Source organism: Hetaerina americana, unplaced genomic scaffold, assembly GCF_022747635.1.
Source record: "Hetaerina americana unplaced genomic scaffold, ioHetAmer1.1.p SCAF_1, whole genome shotgun sequence".
NCBI lineage: Eukaryota > Metazoa > Arthropoda > Insecta > Odonata > Calopterygidae > Hetaerina > Hetaerina americana.
The window spans coordinates 104,564,140-104,581,684 of NW_027286069.1; the positions used below are offsets into that span (position 1 = coordinate 104,564,140).

Below are 17,545 nucleotides of genomic sequence, written 5' to 3' on the forward strand. Positions count from 1 at the left end.
CTAACATCGTGGATTATTGGCGCAGAAATGCATGTCGTTTTCATGAAAAACTGATATCATGGGCACAATTATATCAAAGTTTTAATATAAGTAAATGCCAATTTGCCTTTTTTGAAACGATATGAAATGATTTGTGGCATCAAAAACAGCCAAAATCTTATTGATTCTAAAATTGGCGCCTCAAAACTTGTCCAAAATAAGTTTTAGATCACGTCTGAAAAGAAATGAGAAACTCATTAGTCCTTCAAAATTGTATATTTACATCATATTCGTTAACAAAGTATGTATGAATGGTTTCTACACTACTTTTGTACACTACGTTTCGCTCATACATGAACCCCTGTGGCACATCGGCTCGCGCAGTCACAATCCAACATACTTGAGTACGGCTAACCTATGGCCGACTTCGTATTCCTCCCAACCCTCACTTTCAGCGCTCGTTTCAGTATGTGCATAAGTTACCACGTATTCTCAATCCTGAAAATAATCCAAACTACCGAGCGCCTTGGACAATATAGAGAACTTCCCAAAATAATAAATATATTTGGGTTCTACAGGTCCTATGTGAAAAACTTTTCTAAAAACTCACATAGGTCCAGGCCCGAGTCTATGTAATGCCTTACCCTGTACTTACAAAAGATATTTAATTTAACTGGGAAGCAGTTGAACACATAGTATTCGTGTTTATTTTTGATGGGATAGTAGCCGTAAAATAGAGGACATATGAATCCTACTACCTGCAGATACAGTGATTTTGTTTCCGTATTTATTTATTTGTTTACACTTAAGCTCCATATCAGTTTGAATTTTAACTTATTTTTGTTGTCTATAATCGAATTTTAATGATGGCATGAAAAATGTCCGGGCCGAAGGAAAGTCATCCCTTGTTTGGGTAAGTGCATCAAAATGTAAGGAAAATGAAAGAATAAATTGGTCGCAATATGGCGTCAGGTATTCATGCAATCCCCGACTGTCGAGATGTCCTCGCGGAAATTTCCGACACAACTCCGGTGATCAACCACCCCTCCGGCTTCCGATTGCAGATGGCGCAAGACATCCTCTGGCTCCTCTACAATGACCAGCCGCCCAACAGCAGTCGGGGCGGGGCTAACGGAACAGCGGCCGGCGAGGACCCTCCTCCCCCGGACCCCTTCGGCACCAAGTACGGCCACACCAAAGGCGCCGTTCTCACCGACGGCGAGACGGGCTTCTGGCTCGTGCACAGCGTCCCACACTTCCTCGATGTGGAGTCGCCCGACCTCCGCTATAGCTATCCCTCCACGGGGGAGCACTTCGGCCAGAGCTTCCTCTGCATGACGCTGGGGAAGGAGGCCCTCGAGGAAGTCGGTGAGTCGCGTCGTCATTTGATAGACAAATTTTCTTAGCTCTCTTCATCCCATTTACATTTTCATTCACTGCTGAACACGGTAAATGACAGTGCGTGAGATACTTGGCGGATTCGTGGTCCAGGTAATGCCTTAGCCTACTGATCGGAGGGTGCCTGATTCCAATCGCATATGATTCCTTCGTAGTTTCACAACTGTTGTTTTTTTCTGGTCATTGAAACTTCTTTTGAAATCAGATGCTGGCAGTCGGGTATAACTCTCTGCTACCGTACTCTGAAATCCTCAATTGCACACCGGGTTCTTTGTTTTTACTTATTTATTTTATTCCCCTACAAGCCACCCCAAGGGTGTGTGGCAGGGGGGGAATAGACACCAGACTAATTTTGACCCGAATATAACCCTACCACGGTCGGACTATGTTATTCTGATCCCTTATCGTTCGTGGAAAAAATGACATCTTAAGTCTATCTGTTCTACACTTGATCTCACTAATTTTTTTGACAAGATCCCTCCTACCGTAGTACGATGGGGGTAATAATACATTTTCGGGATCACTGCTAGAGAGACGTCCTTCCAATTTATGCAAGAGATTTAATCTATAATTTGACCTTCGCTCCATTCGTGTTCGTTTTGGTTAAGCTCTACCCTCACATAGCCAAACCTCAACTTTATTAATGGGAAGAGTCAACCCCAGCCGTACTCTTATAAATGGGCAAAGGATGGGTGAGGGAAATTAGAGAAGATATAATACGGGCATGATAAGGAAGGTGTATAAGATAAGATGTAGAATCGACAACGGTGTAGAGGCCTTCAATAGGATGAAATACTTAATTACGGAAAAAAGATCGCTTTTAGCCTAAATACTAAAGTTACCAGGTATGTATGTTGTATGCTTGTATGATGGTTCTTTGCAAGTCGAAAACTTGGGCTGCTAAGAAGATAGAAAGACAATTAGTTATTTTTTTAAAGTAAGTATGGAGGAAAATGTCAAATTTTAAACAGACAACCAGAGTGATGAATGGCCAATTTTAGAATGGGTAGGGAAAGAAATATCTTTGAAGAATTGACAGCGAAAGGGGAAACTAGTTGAAATGTAATGAAATAATTGACTTTGTAATTCCACACACGGGGAACTAGTTGTCTAGACCTCATTCTGAGGTATTGCTGCCCAACAAATCGACTTTTTAAAGGAAAAATACCGAGTGAAAGAAATGGCGAAGAAGATACGGAATGTGGAGGGACAGAGCAAGAGGTAGGAGATTCCACAAAAACTTTGTGGGTCAGAAAGGAGTGTAGAAATTCGTCCGGCTGATGCCTGTCGTATAGCGGTTCCACTTAAGAAGATGAGGATGGTGCTCGACACCAGTTAACTCCGATACTGAGATATTCTGAACGCACGAAGATTCTGTGGAAATTCATGGAGAACAGAGGCCACGCTCTCGCCTCGTCTACCAAACTAGTCTTTGGGTTGTATATTATGTCTCTTTTGTAGAAGGATGCCCAAAATATTTGTGTGGCTTCGGTCTTCGTTCCAATCAATACAGATAACGTTCCATCAATACGGATTGGTTTTATTCAAAATTTAGCAACAAGTAACACACTTTCGAACATTAGTGAAATCAGGTCATTTTTAGCCACAATTTGCCCTCATTTCGAAGATCGATCAAAAATATCTGAATATTCTAAGATGAGGAGGGCATTGACATCTTTTGATGTCGTACAGTCAAGAAAGAATAGTCAAACTCATGCATATCGGGAATGGTTATGACGAAGTGTCGGCAATTGAGAGGAAGCAGACGAGTTGGTTGGAAATTAAGCATTAAAAATGAGCAGCAAGTCACAGTTTAAGCGATCACTGTATGGCACAGCTTTAAAAAGTTTGATCTTCGAATACTCATTCCAAACGAAAGAGCAGAGGATGAGCCCTCACAGCAATGACTGAGATCTATTATTTTATGCCCTTATGTGACCTTTCACCTTGGCAAACTCCTCTTCCTTCTATGGCTCCGTCCACATTTCAGTTGGTTGCAACATATAACCCCTTTATAGATACGAATTTATGATCGACATCATCGTGCTTTTAGAAGGTAACACAAAAATTATTTGAATATTTTGTTTTTTTTTGTGGTTTTTATCACCTCTGCGTTATCACATTATATATGTTCACTTATGTATGTAAGAGAAAGAAAGCAATGAGTGAATGCTCGTAGAGATCTTTCGATATGTAACGTATATAATGAAAATGAAAACGGATATAATGAAAATCGGCTATGACAAGTCTTTGACCCCTTCCATTGCATGACTCGGTTTTCACTTTGTATTCATGTGGCACCTAACCCTTTTCAGTTTTTAGTGGCTCTGTAGGGGCTCATCTTCATGTACATAATACCCTGTAAGCCGCCGCAAGGGCGTGTGGCGGGGGTGTTAGGTCACTACCTGTAAAAGAGAACTAAACCATATGCAAAATCAACACATTTATGCAAACCTACACCCTCAGTGGCTCATACATTCACGCAAAAATCCTTTAAACTTTCACGCATGCAAATTCATATTCTATCAATTAACAAACACATGCACTTAAGAATGTAGTACAAATGTATCCAATAATGTGCAAGCTAGAATTTGAAAATTAAGAAATCGAAATACTACTACCACATGGACATGCAATATACAATGGACACCTCAAGGGCACATGTAGGGAATGGGATACAACGATGCAGGCAGCGGGAGCCCCCCCCCTCCAACGGAGAGAGACGAGGGATGGAAGGGGTTAAATTATAAATAATAATAGATGTGAAGAAGATTTTGCAACATATTTTATTTTCACGGTAATGTTTGCCCAAATCCTTGGAACTCCCAATTAACTTCTACGTGAATTACGTTATGAACAATTTTATCAATGAATTCATTTCCAAGCAATAGAGTAGGTAGAATTCTAGGAGGAGGCGGTAAGCTTTTAAAGTTGAATACTACTTTATTATTGAATTCTACTTAGAGAAGATGGATGATCACGAAACTTTTTATGAGCTATTGCGTCGATTCCTCTTTATGTTGTTGATAATAAAAAAGGAAAAGGAAATTGAAAACGAAATGTGCTTGATAAGCATCTCCTGTTAACAAGTATTTAACTCCCGGAGCCTCATGTTGTTCGTAATATATATTTCAAGATAATAATTTATAGATGAATTCAGGGCTATCAAATAAATCATTACCATTGTATTTTCTTGACCATCAATTAAATTTTCTCTATCTGACTAGACAAATAAACTGCCACTGTTTCATGTTGCCCATTTTTATAAACGCTTATCAAAATTTTGACCCTTTCAATTAAGCTTAAGACATTTTTCCTGAAATTTTCCATTTCTCAATTTGAAACACTCTTTTAATGTGTAGTCTTAAATAAACAGCCCTTAATTAACTCGACCCTTGCTTCTACCTTTAAGTTAAAATTCTTTCAAAATTGGAAATACTTTTTGTCCTTTTTCGTTCCCCATTGCGCCCACGAATATTCTTTTTTTAATTTCCTTTCGTGTTTATAAGGTTTTCATTCTTTCCAACACCTTTATTTCGCGTTATAGTCAATGGAATCTCCTTCAATGGCTGTTGACCTATTCAAAGAATAGAGTGAAGAATCAAAGTCACGTAAAATGAAGACCCCCTCAGAGCCCTAAGTCTCAGTTTAATTTCACTAGTTTCTCAAACATTTTATGCATATTTATGCACAAGTATTGCATATTTTTTTACCCTTAGTTTTTCTGCACCTATGCATTAGTAAAGCAAAAGTATCTACTCATCCACGGTATTAATACAAAAACAATCCTGCTACATTTTCTACTTTGGAAAAATTCAAAGAAATGGGGATTAAGGAAAATAAACCTCTAAGATGAAATTAACATTGTCAACTTTTATTTCAAGCTTCTGTGGCATTATAAGTTTGGTTTAATTTTTCGCACATTGTACTACAACTCTTATTTTTGACTTTTCACTACCATTGGTGTCTTCCCAAGCAATCTCCACTGAGGCAAATTTACGACGCATTTATAATTGATATATTTTCGTAATACATGTTTTAATTCATTTTCAGTCATGTGTAAATACATATGGATAAGTTGAGATGCATAAATTCATCCATTTGATATGACCGTGTATTTTCCCATAATCTGATATAACTGAAAAAAGTCGACCATAGGTAGACGAATTTAGCCAACAGTCCTATAGATATTCAAAATAAAAATACTGCACGAATTTTCAGAATGCAATCCAAAGATATTTTGGACTTTCCTGAAGGTAAATTGAATTGTGGAATCTTTCAAAAACCAGTAAGAAATTCGAATCAATTAAAGAGCACAAAGCAAATTTTTGAGCAATTCATTCTAATGTATCTCTAATGCTGACCTTAGACAATCAATCCATTGGCCCCCTGAATGCATGATAGATGTTACATTCCGTATATGGATAATTGAAATGCTTCATCTTATTTTTAACAGACGAATCCCTCGGGCCGGAGGAGATCCTGTCAAGATCCCTGAAAGGACTCTCCAAGTCTCATGCTTTCATAGGGGTTCATCACGAATTGTTGCAATGATTTTTTTGTGCCTTTGCATTTTCACAGGAAGGCAGCTGACGTTCAATGAGCCCATGGTTTACGCTTCATCCTTGCCCGTATCCCTCTCGCGAGACTTCCCAGAATTAAGCAGCGCTGCTCGCGAAATACGAGTGACGAGTTCTCCTTGGTACCGCCAGGCGGAGATCACATCAGTCGACGGAAGGAAGTTCGTGTCATTCGCCAAAGCTGGAAGTTTTCGCAAAGGTAAGGTTTTTTAGTACCCCGCTAGCCACCGCTGGAGTATGTGGCAGGGAATCATCAGCACACCAGACTAATTTGACCCGAATATATTTATTTACCCCTACCGCGGTCGGACAACCTTATTCTGATCCCTTATCGTTTGTGGAATAAATGACATCATAAGTGTTTTACACTTAATCCCTCCAATTTTATTTACATGATATCGCCTACCGTAGTAGGATGGGGGTAATAATACATTTTCAATATCACTACTAAAAAGATAATCTTCCAATTTATTCAAGAGATTTAATCTATAATTTAACCTTCACTCCATGAGTGATTCCCAGCCTAGCCGCTCCAATATTTTGGATGCGCTACTAAGTTTAACATAACAATGTCTTACAAATCTTGCTCCTCTTCGCGGCACGCGATCCATTCGGTAATCAATGCAATCCAGGGCTTCAGTGGTCTGCGCCGGCTCAGAAATGAATCGGAACAAAAATTATTTTATCTATGATGAAATTTTACGAATTGCACAGTTCCCATTCTTTCATCCTTATCATAATAGGTGAGGGTTGGGTATTCCAGGGGTAGAGAATTGGATTACTGACCAGAGGGCCCGGGTTCGAGTCCTGGGCAAGGCACTCTGGGCACCTGCAGTTCCACTCAAGCTATGTGATTTTTCGGGTACCAGATCTTCCTGGGAAACCTTAACCAGCACAGGGAAAGGAACTGGCCCCCCTACCCTGATGTGTGAATTTCGCAGGCCGTCGGGGTTAATACTGGGTGAACTCCACCGTCACCTACCAAATCGACCTTCGGGTTGATTACTGTGTTTATGGTTTTATCACACTAGGTAAGAAATCCCAGTTATAATTCCTTTTCTCAATTACTTTTTTGGATATCTATAGGTAATACTCGAAAACACTCGCAAATACAGTGCTTTCTTTGAAATATTCCCTTATTATTTGCTTGCTGCCGACTTGCATAACCCCTGCATGATTCTCCGGCCACAACGAAGTCGACACATTTTAATCTCGCCTCCGGCATGTATCTACGCTCTCTTGTCATGCAATGGTTTGTATTTGGGTAAGTTTGCGATGCGATTAAGTCCACTCGTCGGGGATCCTTATAAGCACAATTACCATCAACCATGAAAGTTTCCTGGCAGGAAGGTGAAGGTATAATCTGCTTTGTAAGGTGTCTGAGCCAGTCGACACCCTCCAAAGAACAGAAATTAATGCATTGTGCTGCTTCGTCCAAACTCCATAATTGTGAGAGTCGATGTACAAATTCCGTTATTCCGTTTCGAAGCATTATCCCCGTAACCCTTTGATAAACAAAATGTTTTGTTGTTCTCTTGTTAATTGCTGAAATGCTCTGTTGTCTAAATCACATCACTGGTAGATTCTACTCCGATCGCTGTTGATGCTGACAGTCTGAAGAGTGGAATGACGGAGCCGAATTCTCCGTCGAGGGATCCACTCTTGATGTTGAGGCAAATTCAATCAGAATTTTATTTCTTAATGCCTGGAATAAAATTAATAATAATATTCACGTTAAAAAGGAGGTAAACTATCATAGAGAAACCATAGTTTTACCACTAGTGATATGGTACAATTTTCTATCAGTTTGGTTTTACGGGACTGTGGTTATCTTTCGTATTATTGTAATATATAGTGGACTCCGGTGAGTGTAAGTGCGTGTATAAAAGAGAGAAAAATGAAGTACTATAACTCCTTGAGCGAAAACATTCATTTATACAGCTCAATTAGAATTTTTAATAAAACGGTATTTAAAAATTTACTTTTTTATAAATTGTAATTAAATTACTCAGCTATTTAGAAGTAACTTTTAAATGAGCAATAAAAGACAAATGATACAAAATTACTCATTAATTTGGGTAACATATATTAATGAATCCACGATGGTATCCATGAATCCGCCGGTAACGTACCTGTACTCCCGGAATGTTCAGAGATGGCAGTTTCGAATCCCGCCTTTGACTTGTATTGTTATATCTTATCCTCGGTTGCGTTCTACTCGGTCTTGGTCACCGGTTCACTTGAATTAATCAGCTATCACCTCTGACAGCGAATGTAAACAGCCTTCATTGGGATAAGCTGTTGGGAAACTGAAGCCTTGGACATCGCTTCCGAGCGCACGTTAAGTGATACTGAGTGAGTGATTTTTGGTGCTTTGCAAAATAATTTTTCAACATATTCAAAAGAAAGATGTTTATACATTCAGATTTTTTAAATGTTTTGCATAGTATAGGTCAAATAACGGTTTTAAAACTTGGTAATTCTCCGAAACTTATAATAAAACGAGCAACCAGGATATTTTAACCTTTTTTACGTGAAAAATCATTTATGTTCATTAATAAATCCTCCGTATAGTATAAAATGTTGTTTGCATGAAAAATTTGACTTCAATATGTAAACAAAAATATATTTTTTAGTCCTCAGATCAAGTTTTCGAATGATGGCTGCCTGTGTTTCCGTGTGCCTGTGTGCATGCTTTAGCTTTTTCGCCAGCAAAATCACTCAAAAACTATTAACATGAGCAGCGTTAAGGTTTATAAATAACGTTTTTATTAGAGTTGAAGTTAATCTTTAAAAGCCGCTAATTACTCTTATTTTAATAGTTTCTATATTTATAAACGTTATTTGCGGATTTACCTTCTTAGGTGCGACCTCCACCATGAAGTATACCCGGTAAGTTAGGTTTGGTTTCTAAAAGTACCTTTTTTTCCAATTCATCAGTTTCAAATGATTCCTTGTCTCCTGAACCGAGAATTAGAATAGAAAGGTCTGTGTAGGCCCCCTCCCAAATTCCAACATATAGGCAATAATAATGCTCATATGTATACGCGATATACTTGCCCCTTCTGCATCCCAAATGTAGAAAAGGGCATAACTAGAAGCTTTCCCCCGCATCATTCTTCCCGGATGGTCTTTTTTCGTTAGACAAAGCATGAGTCTTATCTTTAGGTTGCACGTAGATTCTTTAAGCAAATTCGAGCGGTGTTGCGTATGTGGGTATGTGCATGTCTTTGGGGATGAGTGACACGTATCCCATTTCTAATAATTAATCCTGTTTAAAAAAATAATATGAAATATCAGTATGGTAGGTTGTTTATGACTCGTTATCGAAGAAGTATACATGTTCTTAATACTACTCATCTAGATATACAATCAATTTAAGGAGTGATTTACGGTTAAATCTACTGCCAATATTCACAGCAATTACCCCTTTCCGACTTGGATAATTTTATGCGCACAAAACTGAAAGACAGATATAGGCATATTGGCAATACTGAGAACATTTGCGGATCTTGTATCGAGAGAAAAGAGATAAACGACTACATAGCATACCCGTGGCATAGTTTGCATTCCCTTCAACCAATCATCTCAGGAAGACGTGAAAAAAAGACTAACAACACTCTGTTACGTAATATATGCACTGTTCTACCTCTTTTGTTTCCATTTTGGCAGACGGGCAAAGGGCATTCTTATACATTAACGAGCCCTGAATGCCACACATTTTGAGGCAGAAAAGTTGCAGTCATTTTCGTCGTGGGTAGAAAATTAAAAACGCCTTAATAATATCCTTCCGAACAATCCCATCGAACATTATAAAATGCTTATGTGTCTTTCCAAGTGCCGCAAATTCTTTCAATCACTTTTGCGAAGTGATGATAACAGCAGATCAAAGTTCTATCTTTCATCGGATTTAAAGGGAAATACGACTAGAAATCTAGATGCGGTGCAATTTCCATCGGTTTGACTTCAGTATTCCGTCTTGTACAGGCGTTGAGAACTAAAAGCTCAGTACACTGGCAGCAACGATGGTGGTAACGCGTAACGTGCAAAAATGCTTGTATATGCCATTTAAATTTTGCCTTCGACAGAATCGATCGTCAGCCGATGTCTATAATAATTCTACAGGACGCTAACGGTGAGCCTGTTCTCACCTATAAACACCTAGAAGGCGGTTCAAATTGTTTAAAGATTAGAGGCATTCAAAGTCAAAAGGTGGTGTACCCAGACTTTCAGACGCTGCTCAAACAGAAATCAACACGAACACCGTTGCTGCCATTGTGGGAGAAGATCGTCGATGAGCATGATCGGAAATATTAAATTTTATTGGGTGCTACCCGCACTTTATCAACAGAAAAATTGCACATGTGACTTATCTGTGCGCTGCTGGTTCCGCGAAATAGCGATTTTCTCGCAACAATCAATGTGAAGTGTTCTTTATCCTCATGGTAGTTCATTTTCGCCCCATGTGACTTTTTCCTACATAGTTTGAAGGAATATCTTCGTGAAAACAGTTTTTCATCGGCAAAATCAAGCTTAGACTAACTGCACTTATTAAAAATTGCAACGGCTGCCGTTAGCGCATTACTGGAGCGCAAATAATGAAGCAAACCAAATACAGACGAAAAAAGTTAAAAATATTCAACCAATTTTTTGCACAATGAAGTATGCTATTGAAAATGTAATTTATGCTTGACTGAGGAGTCGTCGTATTTATGGCGAAGCTCATTTATTGGACAGAATTTGAAAGTACTTATCATTTCATGATGCCTTATGATTAATAGAAATTCATAAGTTCTATGTTTGGTTAAAAGATATGATAAAGTACGTCTTTAAAACGGAGCATTAAAATATAAATTAATTTTGCATTTAGTTGCTGCGTAAGGTTGAACGATTACAGTCAAAGTTATGGGTGAAATAAAAAGACGAGGAACTGCATTAGGCAAATAAGCTTTAGTAAGGAAAAGGGAGTTGATGACGGTGACCATGAGTGAGGATGTTAAGTAATTATTTGTGAGAACTTTGATGGTGAGTATAGTTTTGTACGGCGCGGAAATTTGAGATGCGGGTGTTGAGAAGGATGGAAATGAAACTCTACGAAGAAGTATTTGGAATGGTGGAGGTTGAGATAGGAGATTGCTAGGAGAAATACAAAGGAGGCGGGAATAAATGTGCGCGGAACATTTTGATTGTCAACGGATTTTTGAAGAGTGTGACAAAAAGGATAATACTACGCAAGCGAGATAGGGGACGGAAAATAGCTGGAATGCTGGGTGGGATTAAGGGAGGCAGAAATTGTTTGAAATTTAAGAAGGGTTTATTTTAGGATAGAATGTCACGTTTTGTCGCGGTTAGATGGAACTTAAAAATGCACGGGTGGGACCTCATCCAAAACATTCCCTAAACGGTTTACTACCACATAATATCATTATTTACAAAAATAAATCTCATTTCCTGGTGAAGTTCCTCCCATTACCTTTTGTATAATACACTTATTCTGCTGGAAACAACTATGCTGTGTTTAAGGAGTCTAAGAGGAATGGAAAAGTTAATTCTGAAAGAATTCCTTTTAGCAGTATTAATGTTATAGGCAAAGGGATATACAAAATAGCTCTCAAATGACTGCCGGATCCCATGTCCCAATTATCGTGAATAATCCCTCATCTAGATGAATGAATTTTGTGTTTGCCCATCGAGCTACATGGAAATTCTATATTCAAATTCTTCTCTTCTCAGAGCTCTATGGTGATTGGGTAGCATCAGCTCTGCGATCAAATTTGCTCGTGGAATCCTGGAGAAATGGACGTGGGAAATTGGATTCTTTCTGTAACAGGCCTCATTGGTAAGTATGCACTATGCAAATCTTAGATTTTGGAATGAATTGATAATCATTGATCATAATTGAACTTGTTAAATTGTAACATAATATATATTTACTCCGATATGAATGAAATCTCAATGCAGCCACAACTTTGCTATATTAAAGGATTCAGCCTGGGATGGCATTCAAACCTAAAGTAAAAGTTTAAGTTTTACCGGCAGGCTTTGAGTTATAGTAGTTGTACAATTAGAACTACGTGCGCTGATTTACACTCTTAACATACAAAATTGGTTTAATGGCTTTCATTAAAATTTAGGTATAGCTGTAATTTTGTCCACAGTTTAAAATTTTCGAAATACGCGTAAACTAACTCAATTAGAAATAATCAGTGACAGAATCAGAAAGAATTTGGCGTCCGCTCAAAAATCGAGTATCAGGATCATGCAGTCTAGCCGCAACTATGTAATGGCACGTGGAATAAATAAACTCAAGCATGCTTACAAGTGAAACAAGGATATTGTCAAAATCCTGACCACCCCGGGAAGAATCCTCAAAGTTGTTTGCAACGAGGTATTGCCATAACGGATGCAAATAAATGCATTTATTTATTTTATATATTTTAAATGTTCTATTGAAAATTTTCTGCAATCCGGGGATGGGTTCACATCCCTTTCATTTGCCGAAGGTATAGATACGTAGTTGACCGTAATATCCAGAATTCCTAATCCAAAACAAATCTTTTTGATGATTTTTATCGATCAAGGTGTTAAACAGGCTCTTCTCCTACATTAAACCATGCCCGCCTGGTTTAAAATGAATTTTATGTTAATTAGACGTCAGATGTCAATCATTACAAAGGTACATATGCTATAACTGTCCATTCCTCATCTTCTCGCAGAAGGGATATTTTCCTCATAGCATTTCATGTTATCCGCCAGGTCTTTTTCCTTACGTGACTAATTGTTTAAAGTTTTCAATTATTTTTAAAAACCTGCTTTACTTCTTCGTGAAATTAGAAACATGTATTTTATTAATCCATCGGCATGTTTCCAGTAGCATAAATGCCATGCATTAAAAAGTGTTGTCTGTACATCATTGAAATAATTCCCTGGATTCACTCATTCGCAGATATTGTGGAAGACTGGAAGCTTAGGTTACGAAGAGTAACTCTCTAAATCTAGAAATTCTTACTTGTAACTATTGGATATTAAGAAGGCTTGCAGGCATATAACATATAACAAATAGCCATGCCTTATTCACCTCACCCTTCTGGTGATGCTGTGAGAAGTCATCACGTTAAAAGCACTTTTGAAACAGTACTCTGAGTCTCAAATTTTGTTCTATAAAGATAAAAAATTAGGGGAAAATTTTGCCACATAACCAGCCGCTTTAACTAATCGGAACAAGGGAAAATACTAAAATTATACCAGTCTTCATTTTGATTAATTGTGTTCATCTTCAGGGTTGAAAACGTGGCTGCTATCAACATCGGCGCTTCAGCCTTCAAAACGACCCAAGACCACTCCAAATGGGCCGTTGCAGACGAGGAAGAAGACGATGGCGCCTGGACCTGCGTGGGCGACATCAATCGAATGGTACCTACGATTGAGTCCAACGAGGAGTAATCACTTCCAAATTAATGTTACGCCCGAGATGAGTGCCATTGCTTTCGATTATTTTCGTCCTCGACGTATATCGCACGTTTTTCCTTTGAATTGCCGGTTGCAAATTTTTCAAGACGTCGCCTCAAACTCGTCAGAGTAACCGTGTTAATTTCCAGAGGTGTATTTCGATCATTAGATGAACACAATAATGAGGCATAGAAATGTTATCATGACCGCTATCCCTCTCTTCATTGAGAAGTTGCTCCAAAAGTTTAGCGGATTTCTTAAAAACTAATCACAATTCTTGTCGATAAGTCTCATAAGCGGACGAATGAAAGTAAAACAATGATAAATAAAAATGCTTATGCATGTTTACGTAACAAGGGTAAATTTAGGAAAATATTCTGTTGGTAACTATTCACAATATGTAATGCACGTAAATCGAAATGCCACACTATTTTCGGCTTGTAGAGAATGTGCAATAAGTACAGAAAAGTTCTATGCCTTTAGAATTAATCTTTAGATTAATTTGGTAAAGCTAGGAATCATTTTTTAGAGCACAGCATGTTCAATTTCGTCTCTATTTCGCAGCCTCTAAAATGAGCACTCGTGCCTTCGCGATTATATTGGTGATATTGCATGATTAGAGCTGAGTTCCAATACAGTTGAAGGCCCCATGCGGTGCAATTTCTCTTTCACTATTTCTGGAGAAAGAAACACTCGGGTAGCTTTTAGGGCCATTGGGGAAATGAGGGCACACCTGACCACTGTCTTACAGTAATGGGCACCAATATCAATCCCATAAATTCCTTCTCCAATCGGAGCTTGCCACCAATGCTCTTGCTCTTGCAAATTTTTCCGATCTATAATAATTAAGGATTAGAAGAAAACTTTGCAAGAGCAATTTGTTAATGAATATTTCAAGGAAAAATAATTTGTATGGCGGATCGTATAATACCCTGTAAGTACCCTAAGGTGAGAGTGAGCTAGAAAATCTATTGAATGCGCAATGTAGTATTCGTGGTTACTTATTTACCCAATTCTCATGCCCCTTCTCAGAATTACGCGATAAAGTGCAATTAGGAAATGAAATCATTTCCTTATAGGTTTAGCATTATGTTAGAAAACAAATAAAGCAAAATGCCCACTGATAAATAAGTGGTATAAATAACATACAATATCTACCTAATCGGAGAACGCTCATGAATCCAGGAGCGATCGGGAAGTGACCCCTTCCTAATGGTGCCGCTAGTTATTACGTACTTTTCTCCGATCTTCAAAGGAAAGGTTGCTGCGCACTATCCTGACCTCCTTTGCGTCTGGCTGTATAGAACGAATAGTGACCCAAATGGAAAATTCAAGTCGGTGAATAGCCGTTTTTGGTGAATTTATATATTCTAAAGCAGTCAGTTTACAGAAATAATGGCAGTCTCGGTCATATGAGATTTAAATCACTATAATTCGCCAATGAATGATTGGAACTTCGTAGGGCAGAATAAATCATTTTTCCCTAACGAATTAGCCAGAGGACAAGGCGTAAGAGCATTGTAAAATCGTTGACAGTGGATACTTTGGAAACGAGTAACAAAAGAAAAATTAAAGGCGGGAGAGAAATTTCAATTCAGGAAATTTTGTAGACGTACAGAATACGAAAGAAGACAGAAATAATAAACGGGCCTTAATGTAAATACGTTCAAGCTGGGATCTTTGTCCAAACCAGTAGGTATCCAACGGCTTATAAAATAAGGTGGGCGGAACACGCGCCTGCGAATTCTAACCTTAGAACTCTGCTTGGTTCATGGAGACTCAGGTATGGTGTAACAATTGGGTTCTCTGAGAAGAGTTTCGACACAATACGAGTGTTCCTCACTGTCCTATTAATTGGCCCTAGGTGTAATGCAGTGATCTAATTCACTTTGCTGAATGCTCTGTGACGCAAAACCACACCATCTAGTACTATTTGGTTCCAGAAGTACTATACAATGGAATTTCCTACATTTTGTCCTGAAGTATCATATCCCCGTAGTTGCACTTCCTTGTTCCCGTATACTTTTTCTTTTTAGGCCTTAGGGCATGTTCCATGTTCCGCTTGACCATCGACTCATTGGCCGTTCCATATTTCTGAGTCATTTGGGTTTGCACTCAATATGATTTCCGCTTTACGTATTTTTCTTATCCTGTTAAGGGGTTCTTCACACTTTTCTTGATAAGGATCTCAATATGTTTCCTTGTAAAAGTTCCACTTTAAATTCATTCCATTTGTTTTCATTTCGTATCTTCTATTTTTTAGTCTTTAAGTAAAATAAAGCATGCGGATCAAAAAAGTCAATATAGCAATAACTCAACAGCAGAGACAAAACTTCTCAGAAAAATTAAATTTCGACTGCATTGTCAGTAAAAATTAAGTTTTAAAATCCAGCTATGCTGTCGTTGGATCATAAAATCACGACATTGTTTAGCGGTGTGGCTGGACCGATAATCTGGACGTTAAATTATCTCTTTTGGGAAATTCCCGGGGGCCCGACATCTTTCCCAGACTAAGGAATGAGTTATAAGCGGGATCCCTTTTATGAATGAAGCTCTACCTTATCGAGAAAATTCGTTTAAAACATTTTACTTTTATTATAGAAATAATATTATTGTATTATTATATTTTATTGTCATTATTTACACTTGAAACGCCAACGGTGGAATACTGTGAGCCTGCTCTGAGTAAAAAGTATGTTTATAAGTGGTACAAGTGTTTCCAATATGGCCGAGAAGATGCGAATGACAAACCTCTCTCTGGACGCCTCAGCACGTCAACAACAGATGAAAACGTCGAAACAGTGAAGAAAATTGTTTTGAATAATCGTCGAATCGCTATTAGAGAAGTTGCTGAGGGTGTTGGCAAATCGGTTGGCTCGTGCCATGCAATATTTTCGGATGTTTTGGGCGTGAGACGTGTGTCAGCGAAGTTCGTTCCGAAACTCCTTAAATAAGACCAGGAGAACCGTCGCATGATCATCGCTGAGGAGCTGTTGAGTGAAGTCAATAATTATCCTGATTTGCTGCACTACTTCGTTATTATTTCATTTCGTTAATAATGTAGCAGCCAATAGAGTAAGCCACAACGTAACTTAGGTAGCATGAAAAAATACCTTTTGAACGTGTGAAAACATTGTTAAAACTTCCCATTCAAGCAAAAAATAAATTTTTCGCAATTACAATTACTGTAGGAGCTGCAAAGATAAATTTTAAATTTGAAAAAAAATCTCCCCGGCGGGGAATCGAACCCCGGTCTCCCGCGTGACAGGCGGGGATACTGACCACTATACTACCGAGGACGGCGAAAAGAGAGGCGATTTTCAAGATATAAATATATTGTATGTTCCGTTTGCTTGTTATCGGGAAGAATCCTTTTTTTACTTGGATCTCTCCGAATGTAATCGATAGTGGTTGTGCAAGGGTATTAACTGATCCAAATACGGTATAAGTATTTGCTTAGGAACAAATCGCGTTAATGGTAACAAATGTAACATCTCTAGAACATATTTTTTCATTTTTATATTAGGCAACAATCAATAATGAATAATATTACACATTGTGTTTACGCCTCAGAAACTCTAGCTACATTTCAATAAAGCTTTTCGAATTCATCTTATAGTTTGAGCAAAATTAGAACACCTTCCTTCGTAGTAGTCACCATATCCGCACGTTATAATTTGTTTGGTATTGTAAACGAGACCCGAACTCGCCCAGTACTACTCCAGCCTACCCGTTCATCCTGTCACCCGTACCGGGCATTGTATTTGTACTGTCACCTTAACATCTTATTTCTCATGCAGACACGTTTTTGTTAGCGGTAGCATACTTCAAGCAATAATACTTGCAGGTACTCGTAATTTTTTACTATTATTTTTTACGTATTTTGATTAATTTTCGCTGGAATAGGGCATTTAATTTGGCAACAAATTGTGGTTTTAGTCATCGTGTTCTGGGGATATTAATTATAAGCAAAATAATGAGTGAAGTTCAACATAATTTAAACTTACTAATTTTCGTTATCTTACCAAAATGACAATGTTAAACTATTATCTATATAGAGCTGATATGTTCAGCTCATAATTTTACGCGAACGAAGACGACGACTAGGAAAGCTATAGTTGCATTTAAAAACTTAGTCT

General features: G+C 38.2%; 1 protein-coding gene and 1 non-coding gene across 2 annotated transcripts in view; one reads left to right on the forward strand and one right to left on the reverse strand.

Moving 5' to 3' along the window:
- DNaseII (deoxyribonuclease II) overlaps positions 1-17,545 on the forward strand; it is a 64,826-nt gene that overhangs the window by 45,648 nt on the left and 1,633 nt on the right. Inside the window, exons 4-7 of the mRNA XM_071583977.1 lie at positions 1,044-1,347; positions 5,959-6,156; positions 11,691-11,796; positions 13,238-13,370. Coding sequence (XP_071440078.1) covers positions 1,044-1,347; positions 5,959-6,156; positions 11,691-11,796; positions 13,238-13,370 — 741 coding nt within the window. The remainder of the gene's footprint in view (positions 1-1,043; positions 1,348-5,958; positions 6,157-11,690; positions 11,797-13,237; positions 13,371-17,545) is intronic.
- TRNAD-GUC (transfer RNA aspartic acid (anticodon GUC)) lies at positions 16,634-16,705 on the reverse strand. The gene has a single exon. It is a non-coding gene; the product is annotated as a tRNA-Asp (tRNA).